Source organism: Podarcis cretensis (assembly GCF_951804945.1).
Source record: "Podarcis cretensis genome assembly, chromosome: 12".
NCBI lineage: Eukaryota > Metazoa > Chordata > Lepidosauria > Squamata > Lacertidae > Podarcis > Podarcis cretensis.
In genome coordinates this window covers 40,049,353-40,074,122 of record NC_137181.1, presented here as the reverse complement: position 1 = coordinate 40,074,122, position 24,770 = coordinate 40,049,353, and the positions used below count along the sequence as shown (strand labels likewise).

Here is a 24,770-nt window from a genome sequence, read left to right as displayed (position 1 = left end):
CTGATCAACTACTAGTTACCATTTCAGAGCAACTTACCTGTGGGTTAGGTTTCATTTTTCTTAGCTCTGACACCCAAAGATTTCTTCTTCATAAATGTGTTGCAACTTACGTGCATTTAACCCAGGGGTCAGCAAACTTTTTCAGCAGGGGGCCGGTCCACCCCTGTTTGTGGGGGGCCGGACTATATTTTTTTAAAAAAACAGAACAAATTCCAATGTCCCACAAATAACCCAGAGATGCATTTTAAATAAAAGCACACATTCTACTCATGTAAAAACACACTGATTCCTGGACGTCTGTGAGCCGGATTTAGAAGGCGATTGGACCAAATCTGGCCCCTGGGCCTTAGTTTGCCTACCCATGATTTAACTTGTGCACATTTAGCTTTACATGCTTGGCAAACCCCCCCCCCCCCCAAAACAACAGACTTTGGCAATTCTACCCACCATTGAACCAAATGGGTTTTGACTATATGTGATTTTGGCTTTAGGCTCAATCCCTGAAACATGACCCCCATGTAAATGGCAGGCTTACTATTCTGTTAATTTAAGGAAAATGCTTTTTATTCATTTAGTCCATTTATTTTACCAGTAATCTAGCTTTTGTGTAGCATGATCCACATTCTGCTTATTAAAATAATGTACTGCATATAAAGTGGTTAAGAATGTGAGCTGTGTCTACTCAGAAGCAAGTCCCCTTGAGTTAAATGTTGTTTACTTCCAGATAAATCTGTAAAGGATCTGCCTTATTGGTGGCAGATACACAAGAAAGGAATTTGCAACTACAATTAATTACAAGCCTGGAGAATTTACAGCAGTTTTCATTTCATAGAATGCTCTCAGAACATAACAAAGAGAACATAAATGCAAAATTTGTGTGATCACTCTGAGAGAGATACAGCTTTCTTGTGGTATACCCTACTGAGAATATAGTACTGAGATTACAAACATGTATTGCTAATTAATACCATAACCCCAAAGCTTTGTATAGATGTTAAAGTGGGTGTTAGGAAAGGGCATGACTCGTTGGTTAGAGAACATGCATGCTAAAGGTCACAGGTTCAATCGTTTGTTACTCTGCAGAGGGATGGGAAATCTCTCTTCTGACGACAGAGCTACTGCCAGTCACTGTAACCAGTTCTGAGCCAGATAGAGCAATGCTCTGACTCAGTGTAAGGAAACTTTCTGTCTTTCTACCAAGCCAGCTATGGCAGCATGTTTTCTGTGTTAAGTGGGGTAGCACTATTTCATGTGCAATATAAATGTTAATATATTTATTAACATTTGCATCAGCTGCAATGTAAATGTTAAGAGCAAAAGTTATAAACTGGAAATCCAAATTCAAATGGTTGTTTGGATTTCAGCTTATTGACCAGCCAAATCAAGCACTTTCCCAGCCATAAACTCTCTCCGTATTTGTGTGGGGATAGAATACAGATCTCTCTTACAAAATTGATATAAGCATTACTGAAAATAATGTGAAGGGCATTTAAGGAAGCATTTAAGCAGTTAAGGATTTTTTTACAAAATTGCTGAAGACCCATCTAAGGTTGACAACAGGTACCAATGTATCTGAAAACTTCTTAAGAATGTGCATTGTTGAGTTTTCCCCAGTTGCACATACATTTGGGTCTGATCATCTCTCATTTCTGTGCCACACTTAACTTTATGTGACTCAAAATAGCGCTCTAATCTGAGCAATAATTTGCTAATATAATAACTTGTAAAGCCAATGGTTAAGAAAGAACCTGTTTGATCAGAAAGCAGTTTCTAACTGTAATTGCAACTATTGATTCCATACAAATCAATTACAATGTTGCGCATCTTCCAATATTCAGTTCTGTATTAACAAGTATTTCTGAAGCCTTCACATTTTCTCTACAGAAATGTGCTGTAATGAGTGGTATTCATTGTAATGAGTGGTATTCAACTAAGTTTTACTCAGAGTAAACCCAGTGAAATTAATAGCCCTAACTTAGCCATGTTCATAAATTTCAATGAGTCCAATCTGACTGAGTACCAGCAATCAGTCACAATGTCACCTAGGGATATAGCACTGAGATATTTGGCACACAAATTTTTGTTTTACCCTTTAATTTAAAGGTATGTATGCCTCGATTAATATCTGATCAGATGATCAAATAAAAATAACTGATAGTTTATATATTTTCCATACTCTTCCAAATAGCCAGCTGAAAGTAGAAACCCTTTCCATGTCTGATTTCAGTGTATAAAATAAAACTAGTAAGTTTTGCTTGCATTGTGCTGGAGTGTTTTCTGTTCTCTATTTTGATATAAACTTCATGCCCTGAGTTCTAAAAGTAAAATAAAAAGTAAAATTGGAATTTACTGCTGGGGCTTCTAGGAGGAATATTTTGTCCTTGCTATAAGCTAAAGAGATAAAGAAACTACCAGGTGCAGGAACAGCTCAGTGATAGGCTGCAAAGAAACACAATGCAATGACTGCTTACAAATAGTATACAAGACGAACTATTCCCCCCATCCATTAGTTTCATTTAGTTAATAAAATTAAGATTTTATATAAAGTAACACTCCATTCCATTATACCATAGCAAAATATTATTCCACGTGTACACCAATGTTTTCTAAGCCATCTATCCATAGCCTCTTTAAAAATATAAACACACAACATTTATTCTGAAATTTGTACAGTTAATGAGTATGTGCACCCTTGATTTAAGATAGATATTTTCCTCTAATAGCCACATCCCAAAACTTACTCAACAGTCTTTAATTGCCAGAATATTGTGTTTCCCACTTAATTTGGCTAAACAAATCTTTATTGCCACCAGCATGAGAGGGATCAAGTCATGATGTTAATTTTGATTAATATTTTTCAGAATATAGCCTAATAGTAGTAATACAGTGGGTACCTCTTGTAGCACCATCCAATATTTTTTCAGCGAATATTTGCAGGGTGGGATCTGTAGAGAGCTTTGACCTACGTTGTGGCAGGTTCCTAATACTGATCCAATTCCTGAACCACAAGAGGACCTCTTCTTTTATTCCATGACTACTAAACTTTTTAAACTAGATCACCTCTTTCTATATGCTTGTTGGCACTCTTAAGAAAAATTCTAAAAGGTCCATGAGAAAATATTTGTCCTTGTAGAAGCCATGCTGAGTCTTCTTCAGTGAGGCTTGTTCTACATGCTTAGTTATTTTATCTTTAACAATATTTTCCAGTTTTCCTAGGGCAGTCATTAAGGTAACCGGACTGCAGTTTCCAGTGTCCTCCCCCCAACCCGCTTCTAATCCCTTTTAGAAATTGATGTTATATTGGCTACTTTCCAGTCCTCAGGTATGAAAGCTGATCTGAGGGACAAGTTATATATTTTTGACAGAACACCAGCAATTTCACATTTCAGTTCTTTGGGAGAGCTCTTGGGTGGATGCCATCTGGACCTGGTGATTTGTCGGTTTTTATTTTATCTATTAGGCCTAGAACTTCATCTTTCATCCCCACTATCTGCCTCAGTTCCTCAGATTGAGGCCCATTAATTTCACTGCATCTACTTAGATATAACCCATAGATTCTCATTTAGAATTCCTATGTCTACATTTCCATACCATTCAGTTTGTTTGCATTCCAAGTTTTAGCCCATTACAGAGAAGCAATTTGTGATATGGTGGTATATGCATTTTTAGAACACTAATATTGATTGCTTTTGATTGATATCTGTTTATCACCATGCTAGGTACTACATTTTTTATTTTTTATTTTTTGTTTCAGGTTCATTACTTTATCACAGTACTCTCTTAATTTATTTTTAACCATGATATTCCAGGAAAGATACCTAAATTGTTGTATGACGATTCAAAACAACAATGAATCCCTTTCATTATGATTTGGTGATTTGATTGTTTATTGTCAAAAGATTTTAACTGTATCCAACCACAATCTGGATACTTGTCAAGGACTGGATGTGCTTGACATATGCTTCCATGGTTGAAATCCTATTCAGAATTCAGATTAATGAATGCAAAGGACACAAAAAGTCTGACAGGTCACCTATTTTAGAATGTGGACTTTGTTTTAGAGTTGATTGAGAAATCACTTAAAGTTGTGTACTTGGATTAAAATCAGTTTAATTTGGATTAAACAAGTATAAATACAGGTTCAGAATTTTAAATAGCTTGCTGATTACATTGTAAGAGGGTGATATCCAATTGTGGCTATCTTCCAGTAGAATGGACTTTTGCTGGTGCGATAGGACTTCCCTTTTTCCCCTCTCCCGCATGAAACAGTATACCTAAAATCTATTTTTAAGCCTTTGGGACTGTTCTGAACCAAGTGGTTTGTGAGCCACCTATTTATTCGTGGTATCAGAACTAAAGTCTTAAATGCACAGATATTGTCTTAACTAGCTTGTGGCCTGTACTCAAACTTCAGTGAAGTAATTGTCTTAACTCTTAAAGCTAATGGAGTAGAAAGAGAAGGCAAACTAAGAGCAAAGTTATTCTGGAGTAGTGTCACTCATGTCCACAAGACTGTATTGGATGAATTGAGACTACAAGCTTGGTGCTGATTCACATTCATGCATATTTATTTTATCTATATTAATTCCTAGTATACAGCCTTGCATCCAAATCTCTCTAGATGTTGTACAGTAAGATGAATAAATTGGCCATTTCAATTAAAACAAATAGAAATACATACATAGGACTGGAGCAAGGATATCAAACCTGCAACTTTATTGTCTAAAGGACTGAACAAACAGCCAAACTTTCACCTGATACCTGAAGGTCAACCAAGTGAGTGGTAGATGAATTTCAGGGGGAAAGGAATTCCAGGGCTATGGTGGCACCACACACAAAGAAGGCCCATTAAATGTCCTCACCAAATTAACTGCTGCCAGTGGAGAAACATTGAGAAGGGTCTCCCTGGAGGATCTCATACACAGCTCATCACCGGATAGTCATTAGCTGAACTGCAACGTAATAACAGTTCTTGAAATAATGCAAAGGGATGCAAAAGCATGCAATTGCTTGATCCGTGGTGGGTGTTTTACACATGCAGGTAATCGCTTGCATGTGTTGGGGATACTGAGTGATAAAAATGCATGTATGAAGTCACCAGCAATAAATATTGTGTGTCTCTGGGCAAGCCCACAGACACACTGAATGTTAAATTATTCCACCTTCAGCTGCACTCCTTGAAATAACTCTGTTGTATAACACTGTTATGTTTCAGGCCCCATGCTCTTTATTTCTAACACAATAATCTATTCTGTGCATTGCTGGCTGTTATAAATATTTTATACATTTCACCCCATTACCATTTTCTGCACACACTCTTTGGTATTTGTGTTTACTTCAGTAGACGTCAGCCTATATTTCTCTGTGTAACTTTGATGCTTTGTTCTGGTGTTATAGTAAGGTGTGTGTGCGTTTAATACACTTGTTTTTTTCTGAGCATTTACCAATTTGTACTCTTTCTGTGTTCAAAGTTCATAATGCTGCATTTTTCATTGTGCATGTTGATGAAAGAATCATCTTCCTGTTGCCTATTTAGGAAAACTCCTTAAGTTTATATGACAGCACCCTCATTTCTTGTTTTTTAAAAATACATTTAAAAATACACAAGTAAAGATTCTGCCAGTCATACACATCAATTAATAATTAGTCTGATCCAGAAGCCAATTATGTTGCTGTACTTGGGTTAAAGAATGAAGGAGTAAGATGAAAGTATCTTGTATTTCAAGTTGTCTGGCTTAACTGGTCTCTGGATCACAGCCAGCATGTTTGTGAACTTGTATTCCACCCCACCCCCCATCATTATCAGTATATAAGTATCTATCCCCTTGGATTGTTTGCAGACTGTTTCTTCCTATCTGCCAGTGTGGTCTTCTTCCTTCTCTAGCTGGTACAGCATGTGCATTATAGTGCTCATAATTATAATTATTATAGTTGCAAATAAATAATTTACCACCTTCTGTACTTTTCTGTCCCTGAGCATTGGTCTTCCTTCCACCAATATGGAAGGTACAGTATACTAAATTCCATTTCAACCAGCGACCAATAGCTTTCTAACTTGGAAAGTGTTCAGTACCACATTTTCATGTATTTGACTGTTCATTATTATTGTGAATTTATTCACGTGAACAAAGATAAACAGCATTAGACATTTTTTCTAGGTTATTAAAGATGACTATGTCTGCCCAGTTTCATACTGTCTTTGTGCCATTGTTCATTTCCAACTTTTCATCACAAATGGCAGTATTCAGTCCTTCTCTCTGTTGGATGAATGCAGCACTGGGACAGGATGACAAGGGTCCTATTCTTGTAATATTCTTTCACCTTTAAGGAGTTGTTTTAATGCTCCTCTGCCTTCACTTTCACCCCTCCCTCAGTGCAAAACAAAAATTGTATATGAAGTTCCTTACACTGTCAGATCATAACTCCTGTGTCGTGGTACCCTGTCCATTTCCCCCATTTAATAGAAAAAGACTTCAAATGTCCACTTAACCTATTGTAGCCAACATGATTTACATCCAAATAAACATGCTTAGGTTTAAGCCTGAAAGTTCTCTTGGTTAATCCATTTTTATTACTAGGTTTCTTGCACTTACAGTCTGCAAGACACTTCATGTAAGATACCTGTCACCTTAACTATGGACAGTATCACTATTTACAATACCAGACATAGAAGTACACTGGAGTCTCAATATGGAATGACTCCATTGAATGACTGCCAATTGTTACCTTTTGACATGTTGCTAAGGGCCCCCTACAAATGCGCGCAATCTGGCTTTTGCTAGGCTTGTAGACCCCAGTCCTAGAGATCCAAATTATTCTGCTTGTTAGTGGCACGCTCTCCCAAAAAAGCATCTTCAATGCAACCTGTTCTTTGTGCAGAACTACTTTCATGGAAATACAACGCAGTGCACACGCACCCGTGTTTACAACAGGCAACGTTGCCTGCCCAAATGTAATATTTGCTTGGAGCCGGGTCACCTGAACTGGCATGTAGACTGCAGATCTGCTGATACCCTGCCAACTTTTCGAAAGGAGAACTTTCACCTCTAAGGTTCCCCTCCCCCCCGCCCCCGCTCCCGCTCCCAAACAAGAGTATACACAGGCGCACTACATCCTGTCTCCCTCGCTATGGAACCATGACTGCCAGCCATATGCTTCCATGCCTCGCAGGCACCTGCTCTCCCTCTCTCTCCCCCCCTCCGGTCCCCGGCGATCTCGCTGCCCGCACAGATGCCCGCGTTCTTCCGATTCCTACTTTGTTTCCAAGTCTGTTGAGTGCGCTACCGGAGTTGCCTCCCTTCGCCTTTGGCACCCGATGAGCGTGCGTGCGCCCTTGCCCTCTCCTGCTTAGGTCATGGCTGCTACCGGGCTGATGTTGGGAAGGCGGTCTCTCTCTCTCTCTCTCGTGTGTGTGTGTGTGTGTGTGTGTGTGTGTGTGTGTTTATCACACGGTTGCAAGACTCTAGTAGCGCCTGCTGTTCCTTGCTTTCCCTTCCCCGGCTCCTTGATTCCTCTTCCCCTCTCCACAGACTCTCCAACCCCTGCGCGCCCTCTCTCGTTGCGCAAGGAAGGTGGCCTCCGCTTCTGCCGCTGCCGCCGCTGTTTTTGGCCTGCCCCTCTCCCCAGCCCGTTCCGCACTCCCTAATCGTTTTCGCCTCGTGCAGCTGCCGGCGGCATCTCTTCCCCTCTCCCAGTTTTCGCATTGCTCCCTGTTATTCTGGGTATTGTGTGTAATAAATGCACAGCCGCCTCACACTAATCAAGCTGATTACAAATTCTTGCGCGCCCTGTGCCGGAAATCGCACACCCCTCGGCTTTCTCTTTTCCCCTCCCTTTGCCTCTCTTTCTCTCTCCCCCCCCCCTCACTTTTAACCCCCTCCCCCTTCAGCCTTAACCCTCCAGCCCCCTTTTTTAATCCAATTCCCCTTCTAGATGTCCTTTCTCCCTTCCACCCCCCCTCCCGCCCCAGTTTACTCCGCCGCCGCCACCTCCTCCTCCTCCTGCTTGTCTCTGTGTCTCTCTCTCCCTCCCAGGACGCGTCGGATGATCCGGGGCCGCCGGGGAAGAGCTCCAGGCAGCAGCAGGGAGGCTACGTCCTCCTCCTGTCTTGGGCTGTATACATATTTTTAAAAAAAGAAGGGGGGGGAAGCCGGTGGCCCTCGGTGTTATTTTGTATTAAAATGAGGAGGAGGAGAAGGAGGAAGAAGCGGCGGCGGCAGCAGGAGCAGAAAGCAATAGAGGAAGGAGCAGGAGAAGGGACGGCGGCGGCGGCGGCAGCAGCAGGAGCAGGAGGAGGAGTGATGAGTCAACTAATAATTTAATGGGGACAGAGAGAGAGAGGGAGAGAGCGCGAGCGAGCGAGAGGGAGAGCGAGCGAGCAAGCAAGCAACGAACGTCCGGGGGACACACACACACACACACGCAAACACGCAGACACACCACCCTGTAACATCCAGCAACAACCACCAAACCGGCCTAAATAACCATAATAGCCAGCCGAGGGACAACAAGAATTTTGAAAGCTCACAGGATTTATTTTGTTATTACTATTTGGGGTAACCTGATTTTCCCTTCTTGCACCCTCCTCTCATCTTCTCTCCCTAAGCTTTCGTTTCTCCCTAAGTCTTCGGAAGTAGATTTATTTTTTTATTTTATTTTTAAATTCTCTTCTCCGAAGTGATTTTCTTTTTCTTTTTTTTACTTTTGGTGGTGACTGTTTCCTTCCGCTCCCCCCTCCCTCCCTCCCTCCCTCCCCAAACGCAATCTCTCTGGGTTAATGAGGAAGGAGAGGCATTCTGCATTATTATGATGATGATTATAAAAAAAAAACCCGAACAGCAAGGACAATAGTGAAACTGAATTTTAGTGCCTTTACTGGAACTTTTCTAATATCCTTTTTACGTTTTTTTGCTATGTTTCTTTTTCTATGGAGGGTTTATGCAGAAAGTTTTTGGATTAGTTTTTTGGGGGGAAGGGGGAAGGGATGTCTTTAGCTGAATTTTTTTTGTGTGTGCCTGTGTCTTATTAGAAAATAATTGTAAGGGACAAGATCAATACATTTTCTGTTTTCAGAAATATTAGGCAGAAGAGCTGTTTCATTTCCTCCCCATCTTCATTCTCTGATTTACACTTTTTTTGAAAGCAGACTTAGACAGGTTACCACTTATCTCAGTTTTACTTTTCTTTTCCTTTAATAGAAACTTTTATTATTGGGAGCATTACACTTGTCTGGTTAATTTTTTAGACTTTTTCATTCCCCGTTATTGGAGAGACTACGATTCTCAGTACATTAATTGGAACCTCTGCCCCCCTCCCCCCCTCCCCTGCTTCTTGCCTCCCCCTCCCATGGCTGTGATGCTTTGCTTATGTGTTTCCCCTTCCCCAGAAAAATAGAATTTTGGGAGGGAGGTATCCTCCAGGTTTCCTTAATTTTTTTTGATTAAAAAAAGGACTTAGAAAACATCAGACTTGAGCTTCTTCCTCCTCTTCAAGAGATCGGTGTGCAAAGGAAATCTCCTTTGTTTCCATTATTTATATGCTGTCAAGTTTTGAAGTGGTGAGTTTCAGGTCTTTTTATAAAATTTCGCTCAAAACTGCAGTGTTCCTGTTTCTAGATAGTGTTTTGCTTCTTTGTCTCTTTAAAAGGTCACAGTGAAAGCTTGGCCTGGATTATGACAGCCATATGGAATGGATAAGAACAGAGCCTCTCTTAAATGTGATTAAGGGGTTTTATCTGGAGAGAGGAGGAGGGGAAAGAGAAGAAAGGGGAGGGGGCTAACTCTCGAAGTGTTGAAGGTATAATACAATACTCCATTCTCCTAGAGGAAGGATGGCTCTGACAGCTGAGTTCCATTTTTTAAAAAGAAAAAATGCTTAGAATGTCATATTGCTATGTTAGTAGTGCACTTAGGAAATTGTACCTTGAAATTAATGTTTGTGCTGGAAACTTGTGCATAGAACAAATGCTTGAAGGTGAAGCAGGCAGAAGCTTTTGGCCCTGTCATCTTCAGAGTTGTTACAGGCAAACCATGCTGACAGTTGCTTATTACTATTTCAGGTGGAGGTTTTGATGAACTTTAGCATAGAGTTAGAAATTAGGTGTTTTATGTGCACACAATCTTGCTTTGCGACACAAATCTTTTTACAAGGTGGCTGAGCTAAAAGGATGCATGGTGGGCGGGTCTTCGAAGTCCAATTTAGAACGACCTGCTCCATGTGTTTAGGCAATATACATTAAATGAATTGTAATCTTATCACTTTTGTTGGTTGGGCAGGAGGTAATGGCGAGCTGGCTTGTGATGGCTATTCTTTCTAGCAGGTGAGTGTTAGTTTTTAGAGAGTGACAGGGACTTGCCTGTTTGAGTACAAGAGAAAAACTAGAATCTCAGACAAAGTGTTCTGGTGAAGCACTACCAAATGCTATAGATGTTGGTAATTTAGATGTGCAGTTTTGGGTTAAATAGCAGTTAATGTAATGAAAAAGAATAATCTTGATTAAAAAAAGTGATTAAAGTAGGCATATTTATTGTTAATGAGACTCATAACCAAAAACAGATGGGACCACAATCAACGGTAAACCTTTGGTTCTCAGCATGTCACCCTAGAGTGTAAGGATAAATAACCATTATATTCTAAACTTTATAGTTATTCAGCTGGCATTCTTAAGGTTGCATCTAAACCTTCAGATAAACACAGTGTTCATGCAAGACAAAGCAGTGTATGATTAAACAAGAAACAAATTACAATAGGGATATACAGCATCTTCACCAAAATGAAGATTTCGTCAGAACTGGAGAAGTGTAATTGATTTATTCTGCATTCTGTATTCACAAGTCTATTTCTTTCTATTTAATTGTACCTTCCCTGCCCCCATGTTTGAGTGTTTATGCTCAGTGGTGTAAGTACTGTTTCATAAATGACTGGTCACCTGTTCTTGGAGATCATACTGGATATATATATAATAAAGCAGGCATTGTAGATAAACCTTAATTAGGAAAGGTGGCAGAGACCATATTTTAAAGTAAGTATTCATCCAGAATGAGAGTACCATCAAAACCTTTCACACATTTCCAAAGGAGTCAACAGCTTCTTTCCCTCTCTCTGTGACATGTCAGTGTTAATAGTACTTATCTGTAACTTTTACTGTGTATCATTGAACATGACGATTTAAAAACGAATTAGCAATCATGGTGAACTGAATTAAAATTTCAAAAGCAGTGTTGTCTGTTTCAGTACTGAATATACCGTAAGTTGTATGTAGTTTTGTTATTTCATTTCACATCTCTTGTCAGTGTTCTAATATTTATCCAAAATGTATCAGGGATTTCTTTAAGTACTGAAAGGATTGTAATATGATTTCCCCCAAAAGTTGTGATTGTCCAAAGAGACATGTTTTTTCCACGTGACTTTTATAAGATGTGATAGTTGCCCTAGCATTTCTTAACTCTGCTGTTGAATGTGGAAAACACATACCTACATCTTTTTATTTGTTGTCGATCAACCTAATTCCTAAGTTTAAAAAGTTAAGCTACATAAAAGAAATTCCCAGAGACTGTCGAGCAATGGGAACCTGGGTATTTTTATATATTAAAAGATACGTATGGATGTATCATATTACTAGTTTGCTCTTTTGCATGCCTAGCTGAAAGTCTTATCCTCTTTATTCCTAAGGAGAAAACAATATACGACTTCTCTTTATTAAACAGAAATATTTTGATAAAGTAAGAAATTTGGTGCAAAAGCATAACCTTACAACATACATCTGAGAGACCTATAGCAGTGGGTATATTACTGTGTGAATGCTACTTAATCAGTCACACCTACTATTCTCACTCTTGAATTCTTAAGATACAAATCCTGTATATACTGTAAATCAGTTAATGTATTTAGTAGGCTTAGAAATTCCTAAGATTTTGAGATAATTTGACAATGAAGCAAATTTCCTGAGAGTGTATTTTTATTTAAGGTACATATTTAATATTATGTGAACATGCTATACAGATGTATCATGTACATGTGTAAAGCTGCCTACATAAAACTACGCACGCGTATACAACACATATATATTTTTTTAAATCATGGCAGGTGATCTTTAGAGGCGGGACTGAGTATGGATCATTTGAACGAGACAACTCAGGGGAAAGAACATTCAGAAATGTCTAACAATGTAAGCGATCCGAAGGGTCCACCAGCCAAAATTGCCCGCTTGGAGCAGAATGGGAGCCCGTTAGGAAGAGGAAGACTTGGAAGTACAGGAACTAAAATGCAAGGAGTGCCTTTAAAACACTCTGGACATCTGATGAAAACACATGCTAGAAAAGGTAACACGATAATTCTGAATATGGAACATTTTTTTTTTAAAAAAAAACCCAATATAGTGTCTTTTAGAAGAAACATATTTCCAAGATTTTTTAAAAAAATAATTTGTATTTCAGTACTACCTTTCTGTACTACATGTATCTCATCCTGGCATTTGGAATGTTGAACTGTATTATTGGGTGGAGCATTTTTATGGGTGGAGTCCTTTTTAATAGGGGAAAAAAGACTCCTTACCTTCAGATTACCCATCTTGTTGAGAACCTAGTACTACTGCTACCAGTCAAAGATAACTCTTGTAATAAGCTCGTTCTGTGTGGGGCATTGAGCAAAACACTTTTATAGCTTGTGAATTAATAATAGGTTCTTGAAAAGCCAGATTTCTCCTTCTACTCTTGACAAGAGTCCAAAATTGGAAGGTTGACTGCATTTTCTAGTTGGCTTCAAGAAAGTGATGCAAAGCGTTTTTGGTGTTCAGTGGAAAACTCCTTTATGATGACCATTTTTCGCACTTTGTTTCCTTAAGTACAATTCATTACTGAGCAATGAACAACTTGGGTGTCATATTGTTCAATGACTGGTTTGCTGTAATTAGACGTTCTCACAAGAAAGAGACACTTTTAGAGCCGGTGACTGATTGTGGCATGTGTGTGTCTGCGTTATGTCTTGTATTATGAATATTTTAAAGTAAAATTAATAGTATACATGATTTTTGTGGATCATACACAACAGTCATGTTAATTTATATCTAAATGTACTGTATATAATTTGGCTTTTGTTTTAGCACTCCTTTTCTCAGTATAATTGCTACTAGTTTATAATTCAGATTTCTTCTTGCATTTACTAAGCAAAATACAAAATTTAACCAAGACAATTAAACACAGAGAGTTAGAAGGCAATGGCATTTCATTCTGATGCATAACATTTATCATACAATCATTTATTTTTTCCTTGGATTGGCGAAAACAAAGAATATATTGATCTTGGAATGAACAGACACAGCAGTCCGTATTGTTAGATCTGTATCTATTAAAAATGGAAAAACAGCACTTCAGCAAATTCTTTGGCCTCTGCTCATGATTACCCTATTTATTGATTGTTTGCCAAGAATGTATGCATCTTAAGAAAGCCAGGGTAAGGCATTAAAAATATAATTTATTGCTGCTTTTTAAACAGAGTGCATTAATATTATGCTGTGAAGCACTGGGGCTATATAAAAAAGACTTTCTGACGCCTGCAAACATATAAGTTCCATAAATTCCTAAATAGGAGATTTCAGCTGTCTCTGGTATTATGTGATATTTGCACAGCAAACTTTAATGCCAGGACAGTTTTAGACAAGGATTCTACAGACTTCTCTGCTTCTTATGGCAGACGTGCTGTTTACATAGACTCATAAACCTTCGGCAAAACCTCTAACACTGCCTTCAGGTTTAAATCATGCTGTATTTTTAGCATTGAGCACTGACCAGTGCTTTCCCCTTTAATACTAGAAGGTTATAAAGTGCTGCACTTGGCGATCTTGCCAAGTACTTGCAAGAGTGATCAGCTAGCTGAGATTGTGGTCTCCTGTCTAGCATTTTTCACATTTAATAGAAGGGCACTTGTGACAGGTTGTTGAGATTTAACATCTGTAGTCAGATGATACCTTTTGGTAGCTACGGGGTGCTATCAAAAGAGGAGTCAAGAAGAGGCGCTGCTACTTTGAGAAGGGCGTTTGTGTTTTAAGTGCTGGAGCTTGCAGGCCTTTCACACAATAACAACACTGACTTTCCCATTATAATACAAAATACCACAATAAATTTGTATTTAGCACTGTTGGGGGTAAATCCAGGGTGCTTTAGTTGGGAGGGTGTCTACTCCCCCCCCCAAAAAAAATAATAATGTAATTTTCTTACTTTGCAGTCAGTAGGAGGGAAGCATAGAGTAAGCACAAGTTGATACTGTATTTCTAAAGCATGTAAAAATCTGTGCAGAGTCTGCAGTTAGGCTTTTAATAGTCGTTCCAATCCCATCCAGTCCCCTGTTCCCATGCTTTGTGTATTTGGGTAGTGATGGGTCAAAGCATATTGTGAAGCAGATTTTATCCAAGCTCTGACAAGTGAACCAAGGAAGAAACCAGCAATTTGCATTATGATATTCATGCTCTTGTCTTTTTTAAAAACAAACAAACAAAAAAAACCCAAACACAACTTCCTGAAGCGTCTTGCTATAAGATGCAAATTATTGGCAAATGTTTAGGTTTGTGGTCTGTGCTGAACCTATTCAGCAAACCAAGAGAAGCTTGTACATCTCTCTGAGCAACCCTGAAAGGATTGATTTGCCAAACTGATTTCTCTGGTGGTGAACTGCTCAGTGCAGAGGTAATTCAAATGGAGCCTTTCACTGTAATTTGCTACTGTATGTGTAAGAGAACAAAATGAACAAAGAGATTCTATAGTTCAAGTTACCTCAATGTCTTCGGTAAATCACTTTTACAAGTGCAGTATGCCTTATATACCTTTTCCAGGTTTGGATGACTTCTGTAAATGTAGATAGGGCAGTGCTTACAGAGGCATTAACGTTGTAGGACTAATTGGCGATCCTGGGCGCCCTGTTAAAGTAACCTTTGCCATCATTTATGCTAAAGATTATGCCCTCCTGGCACTATGCCATGAGACATCTCCCGTGTAGCGGCTGTTTAACCCTTTCAAATCTTGTCAGTAAAGGGGTCTGATCTGCATCACTTTAGGTAGCCAGAGTTCTGCCTCTGGCTTAGTGGGATGTAGGTGTTTATATTTACATGCAACTTCCCTCTCATTTAAGTCATCAGTTGTAATTTCGCAAGAACAGCTCCTTCCTATAGCAAGTGAGTGATACTTATACGGTGCTGCGTGAACAGTGGGCTATTACTCCAAATCTAGCTCAAATGGAAGCGAAATTTTAAGAGCCACAAATATTCTGATGTTTGAAAAAGGCCTAGCCTGTTTCACTGGCAATGCTGTCATCTCATTGAGATCAATGAGAGATGTGATGTATGATTTATAAACCTTTTCTTCATCTTGATACATTGGGACCACAGCAATGTAAAAATAGTCCCTTGAAATTAATTTAAAAAGAAAAAGGGAAGTTAATTATGTGCACACATGTATGGCACAGTATTTTATTTTTTACTAGTTAGCTGCTCAAAGTACATATAATGGCAGTAACTTGGGTTACAGTAAATGTGACATAATTAGAATTGTGTAGGTGTGTGTGTTTCTTTTCTTTTCTTTCCAGAATGTTTTCTTTTCTTTCCAGAATGTGTATCTTGTTAGATGTAACTTGAGTGTGTCCTGCCTATTTCCAAACAGTAAAAACAATTAGCATTAGATTGGGTGGGGGTTTTTTTTGGGGGGGGGTGCACTGTTTTGTAAATGTGAAATTTGAAGAACAGCCAGACAAAGGTGATATTTTGTAACAATTAGTAATTCAGTATTTTTGGCACTACTAGGGAAGTTTTATTGTAAACAGAATTATGTTGATGGCATTGCAATGGCTTGCTCTGAAGCCTTCTGCAGTATGTATTTAAGTAGTCACATTGCAGACGCTCACAACAAATCAGATAGGACAACCAACATTATTTCTCTGCAGCCAACCCCACTGTTTCTGTAAGCAGGTACTGAATTCTAGAGCAGACCAAGACCTGTACATACACCTGTTATAGCATTTTGTAGATGTATGCGTGTGATGTAGCCTATATCTGGCAGGAATCTGCGGGTAGGATTTCAGCTGCATAGCATTTCTTTGACAACCCATTCAGAAAGTAGATGTAAGTAACAAGGAAATTTTGATTTCTTAAAATTATTGTGTTACAGGAACCATGCTTCCAGTTTTCTGTGTAGTGGAACATTATGAAAACTCCATTGAGTATGATTGCAAAGAAGAGCATGCAGAATTTGTTTTGGTAAGGAAGGACATGCTATTCAACCAGCTGATTGAAATGGCGTTGCTGTCGCTTGGATATTCTCATAGCTCTGCTGCTCAAGCAAAAGGTAAACATTTCTTGATAAATTGCAAAACAGTCTTCATTTACTTTTAGTGGGGGGACTGGGCGGACAGGGTATTCCTTATTTTCAGATACGCCGTGCCAGTGCTTATAATCAGCAGCCATGTAAAATGTATATTTCAAATTTTGCATTGCATTTTTCTTAGCGTATATTTTGCTCGTGTGAAACATTGGAAGTATGGCTTTGTTTTTAAATGCCTTCAGTGGAGTAACAATCCTTAATAATCTATACCACTGAAGATCCATAAGGAAGAGACACATTTCAGCAGGGGGACAGTTGAGAAAGTTAACCTTCCCCCACCGCCCAGGACTGAGCCATCTCTTATTGTTTCTTACAGGGAAATTTACAAACGCATGTTTTTCAGTATAGTAACTCGCTCAATATCCACTCATCTGTTAATGTAAGAGGAGAGGACATACTTGGTTGATTGTGAATTTTAAAAATAACTGCGTAATATAAAAGAATCCCGTAATCATGGATTCTTTTACCTGTTTTCTTAAAATTACCAGCCCCACGATTGAAACCTCTTTTCCTGTAATCTTTCTGTCTGGTGCAGGACTAATCCAGGTTGGGAAATGGAACCCAGTTCCTCTCTCCTATGTGACAGATGCCCCTGATGCTACAGTAGCTGACATGCTGCAGGATGTTTATCACGTGGTCACACTGAAAATCCAGTTGCACAGGTATGTCACACAGGGTGGCAGTCTAGAATTTGATATATTGTGAAAATTCAGTTCCTGCTGAGTTAAGGCAGGCCCACCCTTCAGAATAATACCTGCATTCTTTTGTTACTGCAGTTCTTCAGGACCCACCCCATGCCCCAAAATATTGTAGAAACCTTATATTCACAAAGCTGCGATTCATAGCTTTCCTTTTGGTATCTCATTAAAAGTATATTGCATTTTAGTCAATTAAATGATGCATTACAAGAAGGCATTTTACATAAAGTTTACTTAAGAGAAAAATATTTTTGCATATCATGAACAGCACCATCTGTGTGCGTTTTGGAAAAAAAAAGAGAATGACTTGTTCGCTCTTATTGTTGCTGTCGAGGTTTTTTAAATTTCGCTAAACTAAAAGTGGGGGAAGCTAATATATTAATTCTTTTCATGATCAGTCGTGAGAAGGCATTACACCTTAAATTGTTTTACCAAGCGCATCAGAGCAGGAAGGTAGAAGTAACATGAAAAAATAGTCGCCACATGCAGCTGATGTATAATTCATGCATCAATACAGCAGATGTGTTGTATAAAGTAATTAACTAATCGGAACAATCAGGAGACTGAGAGCAATCTCCAGATGCATCTGCTTGATGCACAAAATGAAATCTGTCTGTCTTAAAGGAATGTTCTGCAGCAGAATGCAATCTTGTAATAATCCTTTTTCTAATCTATGTCTCAAATAGTTGCCCTAAACTAGAAGACTTGCCTCCTGAACAATGGTCTCACACAACAGTAAGAAATGCTCTGAAGGACTTACTGAAGGATATGAACCAGAGTTCATTGGCCAAGGAATGTCCCCTTTCACAGGTACTTAGCATAACATGCAATAAATAACAAAACACCACAGGCAACATTGATTTGAGGTTCTACAGACTGTTGCCGCTGGAATCTCTTGCCCAAAAAACGCAAATTTGCATTTACTGCCTCATCAGACCTTAAAATGTAGTAGATTTATTAAACAACTATTCAGGTTTAATCCTGTGAAAGACATACTGAAATAATATCAATACAAAGCTGGAGTTCGGTGCTTTTTTATGTCAGATATTTGAACTGCATTATTGTAACTTGTGTTAATAGAGCACATTGGGTGTGTGGCAGTAGTTAAACTTGGTCACACCTGCTGCTGAATCTGAATGTTGTGTTATATCAAACCAAACTAGTTTAGTATGCTAATTTATAAAAATAAAGTGTCACTTCAGTATTTTGTGTGAATGTATGATGTGTTCTAAACATCTACAAAAGAAAAACAAAAAAATTATTAGGACAAATCCAAATACATAATAACAGTATAATGAGCAAGACAGATTCCAGACATGCCACTTAAAAGTGCTTTTGAGCTCTTTCCCACTGTTGGTGTGCATTCACAAAATAAACGCAGTGCTAGCATCAGATTGTTAAAATATTGTAGATGTGCCTTCCTGCATGCGCATCAATTTCATTTCAGTTTTCCTGTGGTGTCGTTTTTGTGCCACCTGTGAACAGGTGCTTTCTATTTGAAGTGCTTCCTTTTAGTTCAGTGCCCAGTGTTATTCCATTATGTGAATGGCTCATTTCCATATTTTAACCTCTCTTCCTTGTATAGAAATACCTCTTTGGTCACTGTTGACAAGCAAGATTACCTGATTTCTCCTTTCTTTTCTGTAACCAGCGGCATGTGTCCAGTGACTATTTGAGTCACTATTCCCCACCCACTTGCTCTCTGGTGCAACCCAAGAAGGGAAAAATGTTGCCGATTTCGCTGACACTTCCTCACCTAAATTTCATTATATTATTATTACTTGTGCCTACAGTGTGTGTGCGTGTGTGCGGGCATACACACAAACCACATACCCAATTTTTAAAATTAGATTCATTTGCTCATGAAATTGATCAGGCTTTTCTCCAGACTTTTTTCTACCAGCTTGCCAAGATTCCCAGAACAGTGAAGCAAATAACAGTGGAGATGTCAGATAGAAAAAGAGGCTTCACATTCGGGTTTCACCAATCGACTCATGGGTAGAAGCAGGGCTTTCCCCCCCACAGCTGGAACTCACTGGAACTCAGTCCAGGCACCTCTCAGCTGAGCGCCATTGCCATTATAAGAGATCAAAGGAGGCATTCATAGTGAGTTCCGGCCCTTCTTTTTCTAGAAAAATAACACTGAGTAGAAGGCATTAGACAATATAGTCTCATGCACCATTGGGCAACCATGCAGGCAATGCAAGTGGGAACTGTCTCCCATACTAGCTAAGAAAGGGCTTTTGTGGCATTTAAAGCATAACTTGTAAATAGTAACGAATGGCTAATTTATATGATGCAAAGCCTCCTAAGTCGTTATTGAACTGCTTGAAATGATCTTAATTCAGAATGTATAAAGTATGTTAGCTCAGAAATCTTTCGAACAACTGTTTAACACAAGACAATCTTGTTATTTTAAATATTGTAGATAGAGGCTAAAATCTGTTGGTTTGAGGAAACCAAAGGCGTCCTCGGTATTCCGTGGCAGGGACAAGAATTAAGCTGATCATTTCCTGAGCTACAGATTTTATTAGTTTCTATTCTAGCTCTGTGATTATTTCTAGCCGAATTGTTGGTTTATCTATAGGTTTTATTACATTTGGGTCAGTAGGGTGGCTGGATTTTTATTGTGTTTAGGATATCAACCTTAAAAATACATACTTGGAAGTGAATCGTACTGGAAAGAACGGGTCTTGTTTCCACATAAATCTTGCCTGAGCTTGGATCTTTTGTTACTCAGAATTATGTTGCCTATAGTAAAACAATTTCATATAATTTATAATTAAAATGGACATTTTATATCTTTAAAATATAGCTCATGTGCTTCCGCTGACAGAAGCTTCTCTGATTCAGCAGAGGTTTCCATCAGTGAATTGCCAAGGAAAGTGATTTTTGCCAGTGTCCCCTATTTCCTATAACACCTTTCATGCTGCTTCAAAGGGTCCCCCCAACTCTCTGGGGGAGATCGGGGGGCTGTGGGGGGGGGGAGAAAAGGAATCTGTGAAAAATCACCTTCCCTCCCCCTCTTCCACTGACTGAATCAAAAGTGCTTTCCATCAGCAGAGGAGCACCATTATATACAACCCATCTTCTTACCTTTCTGAAAGTTCTTTAGAATAAGTTTATTTAGACAGAACATGGCTATTTAGGAAGTACCATATTTTTCTGTCTCTAAGACACCCCCATGTATATTTTGGGGGACTCAGATTTAAGAAAATGGGGGGAGGTGGCTCAGAGTATAAGACGCCCCCTAATTTTTGACATTATTTTTTAGGAAAAAAAGCTAGTCTTATAAACGAAAAAATGCAATATATAAGCTTTAGAGAGATCACTAGGTGTGGCTTTTATAGAGGAATCAATCACTACTATCTTTAGGAATTATAAACTATTCCAGCAGTATATTTGCAAGACTTAACTGTGCACAACCATTCCTTAGCTTTCTGGATGCATGTGTGGACGTTGAAGTTAAGGAGATCACATACAGCTCAGTACCTGGAAAAATGTGCGAGAATCCTGTGAAAAAGGGAGGTTTCCAGAGAAAGAATAGGACGCATGTTGTGAATATACATTGCTCATATGCATATATGCGTCCTTTGTGAACTGTTCTTAAACTGTCTGCTCATTTTTAGAGAATATGCAACACAACATGATGCATGTTTACTCATAAGTAGGTTTACTTTCTTTCCTTGAAATTTACTTGGAAGAGTGCACAGAAATGTAGTCACTTTACAACACTATCTGATAACGTGAAGGCAGGAGACGTGCAAGTCAGTTGAAGAGGCAGCATTTTACATATTTTGGTATCTTATTGAAATCTAGTTGCAGCTTGTCCACAAATGTAGATATGATGCAATGCTAAGCTATATTTGCTTATATCTGTACCTTTATGTAGCACTCCCAGTATAAGCTGCAATTATATAAAGAAATAATTTTTACTGTAAGTGCACTTGAGAGCACTGAAATCAAGAATCTGGAAAACAATACATATATTACAGTAATTTATATCAGTCTATCTCTTCCAAGTTTTATATGGCAAAACCAGGATATAACATTATATATATATTGGAAATGTTGTATTTCAGTTTGATTTGCATGGTTCATGATGCTGGTTTTGTTACAGTTAAAAGAGACTATCTGTTTGGGATAAGGATTAATAGTTTTGTAATGAAGGATATTGCCGTATTTTTCGCTCTATAAGACGCACCAGACTACAAGACACACCTAGTTTTTGGAGGAGGAAAACAAGAAAAAAAATATTCTGAATCTCAGAAGCAAGAGGGTTCTCTGCGCAGTGAAAGCAGCAATCCCTCTTGCTGTTCTGGCTTCTGGGATAGCTGCGCAGCCTGCATTCGCTCCATAAGACGCACACACATTTCCCTTACTTTTTAGGAGGGAAAAAGTGAGTCTTATAGAGCAAAAAATACGGTACCTTATTGAGTTATCCCAGACACAAGTGCCATGAGGAGAGAAAAGAGGGCCCCATCTATGACTGAGATGGGTTTGGATGGATCCAAAACCATACTTTGCATCAGAAGCTATGAAGAATTATGGCCATTGCCAATCAAGCTTAATTTACCCCACAATTATTATTTTTTTAAAAAAATTGTAGTTTGTATGATTCTGGGGTTTTGCTCCATGTATTTATATGGCTGTCAAGTTCTTAAGACTTTCCTAACAGCCATAATGACTTTTTGAATGAATAAATAAAAGCCGATGATCCATTTTATCAAGGTTCCTTGCACCAAGCAAAATTAACTTATAGCCCTTGGGGCACATCAGCTCTGCTTTGCTTTCTTCCCCAGGGTTTTTTTTTAGTTTGCATTTCATCCTAATCATTGTAAAGAATATTTGAGCTTATTTAGATATAGATATATAGGGAAGAACCCTAGTTTGATTACTTTTCTCCTATAAACTGTTTGACTTCAAAAATAGATTTAAAATGTGTTTGTTTTATAAGAATAATTTTGGAGTGAAGTTATAATCATTTCCAGAGGGATAGCTGTGTTGGTCTCCCTGCAGTAAAAACACAGAAGAGTCTTGTGGCACCATAAAGACTAACAAATTTATTATGGCGCAACCTTTTGTGGATTAAATGTAATCCTCAGTTGGCAGGTATTTATACACATGGGCATAAAAGAGTGGGAAAGGTAATAGTTGGGAGTCAAATGGCAATGAAATGCAAAAAAAAAAAGTAAGAACCAAATTATCGCAGAACATCCTTTTTCTACTTCATTGCTGTTTAACTCCAACTTTTACAGTTATGTGTCTGTGTAATAAAGGTAAAGACAATTAGATCCAGTCACGGACGACTCTGGGGTTGTGGCACTCATCTTGCTTTACTGGCCGAGGGAGCTTCCGGGTCATGTGGCCAGCATGACAAAGCCGCTTCTGGCAAACCAGAGCAACGCATGGAAACGCTGTTTACCTTCCCGCCGGAGTGGTACCTATTTATCTCCTTGCACTTTGATGTGCTTTCGAGCTGCTAGGTTGGCAATGGGAGCTCACCCTTTTGCGGGGATTCAAACCGCCAACCTTCTGATCGGCAAGCCCTAGGCACTGTGGTTTAACCCACAGTGCCATCCGCGTCCCATCTGTGTAATAAATACCTGCCCATTGAGGATTACATTTCATGCATCTGATAAACTGGACTAATCTACAAAAGCTTATGGCATAATAAATGTGTTGGCCTTTGAGATACCACAAAACTCTTAGTTGATTTTGGTATAATCATTGTGTGTGGTTTGTGAAGCAAGTGCCTGGGCTTTAATTTGTCATTTCTGTGCATGCATGAAACAGTGGAAACTAAAGCTGATGTTTATTTGGTCTAGTCTGAATTAAGGGCGGGGAGCAAGGAGAAAGTTGCAATATTAGAACTGGGCGTTTTCTATCTTTTGTCCCATCTCTACTAGAATATTGTGAGAGATGCCGTTGCTTATCCACTAGAAAGTATGCATACAGCAGTTGTGCAAAATAATTTCTTACCTCCACAGCAGGTTGATCGAGAGTAATATTGCCCTGTTGTTCTCATACATATTGTTTGCATAAAAAAGTGCAAGATAACTTACAAAGTGCAACATAGTGACTGCATGTAAGCTTTTTGGTGGATTATTAGAATTCATTCTCAAGGTCTAGACAATCAGGATCTGTATATAAAGTTTTGTAAGAATGCTTAATTTTGCATTCAAACTTTAGAAGGGTTGGGGACAAGGTGCTGACACCCTCCTTCTCCAAGGTAGGGCCATGTTAATGTATAAACTGTGCTCCATAGGTCTGCACAAAATAGGAAGAACAAGTCTTGGTAGTGTTAATTGCCTTGACGCCAATGAGATGTGTTGAGTTTGGTGACAGGGTTTGAATTATAACCACTTCTTTCCTCTTTCCCAGTGCCAGGGATTCCTGTTAATGCCTTAAATTGTGTGAAATGCTTTGTGTTGTAAAGAATTATGCTTATATCAACATAAATACTTGAGAAGCAAGGTGGGCATCTGCCACTAAACATAAGCAGCTCTCAGGATGGGACAGGGGACGCGGGTGGCACTGTGGTCTAAACCACTGAGCCTAGGGCTTGCCGATTAGAAGGTCGGCAGTTCGAATCCCCATGACGGAGTGAGCTCCCATTGCTCGGTCCCAGCTCCTGCCAACCTAGCAGTTTGAAAGCACATCAGAGTGCAAGTAGATAAATAGGTGCTGCTCCAGTGGGAAGGTAAACGGTGTTTCCATGTGCTGCTTTGGTTTCGCCAGAAGCAGCTTAGTCATGCTGACCACATGACTCAGAAAAACTGTCTGCAGACAAACACTGGCTCCCTCGGCCAGTAAAGCTAGATGAATGCTGCAACCCCAGAGTCGTTCGTGACTGGACTTAACTGTCAGGGGTCCTTTACCTTTACCTTTAGGATGGGAAAGAGCAGGGTGTGAAGGAGAAGCGAAGGGGAGTTTTGGCACAATGCGAATACACCAGTGAAGCCACTTAGAATACCGTAATCTCTCTGTTCAGCAGCTGACCAGTGTATGCAGGCCAGGGAAGGCATTGAGAGGGGAGAGCAGGTCTGTAGTGCTGGGCACCAGCCAATGCGTAGAACATGCAAGGGGCCTGCTGTCAATTCCCTGGAGACTCAAAATCCTAGGCTCTTTCTCCTGACTGCAGCTGCTTTGCTGAGCATGGAAGTAGTGGCAGAGGAACAGGGCTGGCCTGAGACATTTGGGCACCTGAGGTGAACAACAAAATGGCACACACACCAGGGAAGAAGGAGTGACCACAGATCTACATCAGGAACCGTGGGGGGGGGGAGAGATAAATATCTACACCAGAAACAAGGGAGTGAAGTTCTATACAGTGGTACCTCGGGTTACAGATGCTTCAGGTTACAGACTCTGCTAACCCAGAAATAGTACCTTGGGTTAAGAACTTTGTTCCAGGATGAGAACAGAAATCGTGCTCTGGCGGCATGGCAGCAGCAGGAGGCCCCATTAGCTAAAGTGGTGCTTCAGGTTAAGAACAGTTTCAGGTTAAGAACGGACCTCTGGAACCCGAGGTACCACTGTATCGGGAATGGGGGGTGGAGGTGGGAATGAAATCAATCTCAACTGATGGTTGAAGTGGGAATCAAAGGCTGTCATGGGATGGAAAGAAGCCCACTCTGAATAGCACTGGGTGGGTGCAGAGCCCAAGAATAGGGAAGCCTCCGCTAGGAGGTGGGAGGAGATCAGT

General features: G+C 39.4%; 1 protein-coding gene across 24 annotated transcripts in view; it reads left to right on the top strand.

Annotated features, from left to right (window-relative positions):
• Nucleotides 1-24,770, top strand: part of SATB1 (SATB homeobox 1) — a 121,968-nt gene that overhangs the window by 16,623 nt on the left and 80,575 nt on the right. For 10 of the 24 annotated variants that reach the window (XM_079947242.1, XM_079947251.1, XM_079947245.1 and 7 more), the window contains exons 1-5: nucleotides 7,999-9,556; nucleotides 12,085-12,320; nucleotides 16,152-16,328; nucleotides 16,900-17,026; nucleotides 17,749-17,872. In XM_079947242.1, the coding sequence (XP_079803368.1) occupies nucleotides 12,110-12,320; nucleotides 16,152-16,328; nucleotides 16,900-17,026; nucleotides 17,749-17,872 (639 nt within the window). In that variant the 5' untranslated portion in view covers nucleotides 7,999-9,556; nucleotides 12,085-12,109. Of the gene's footprint in view, nucleotides 1-7,997; nucleotides 9,557-10,274; nucleotides 10,319-12,084; nucleotides 12,321-16,151; nucleotides 16,329-16,899; nucleotides 17,027-17,748; nucleotides 17,873-24,770 lie in introns of those variants that run through there. The other 14 variants (XM_079947249.1, XM_079947247.1, XM_079947243.1 and 11 more) reach the window with 9 other exon arrangements.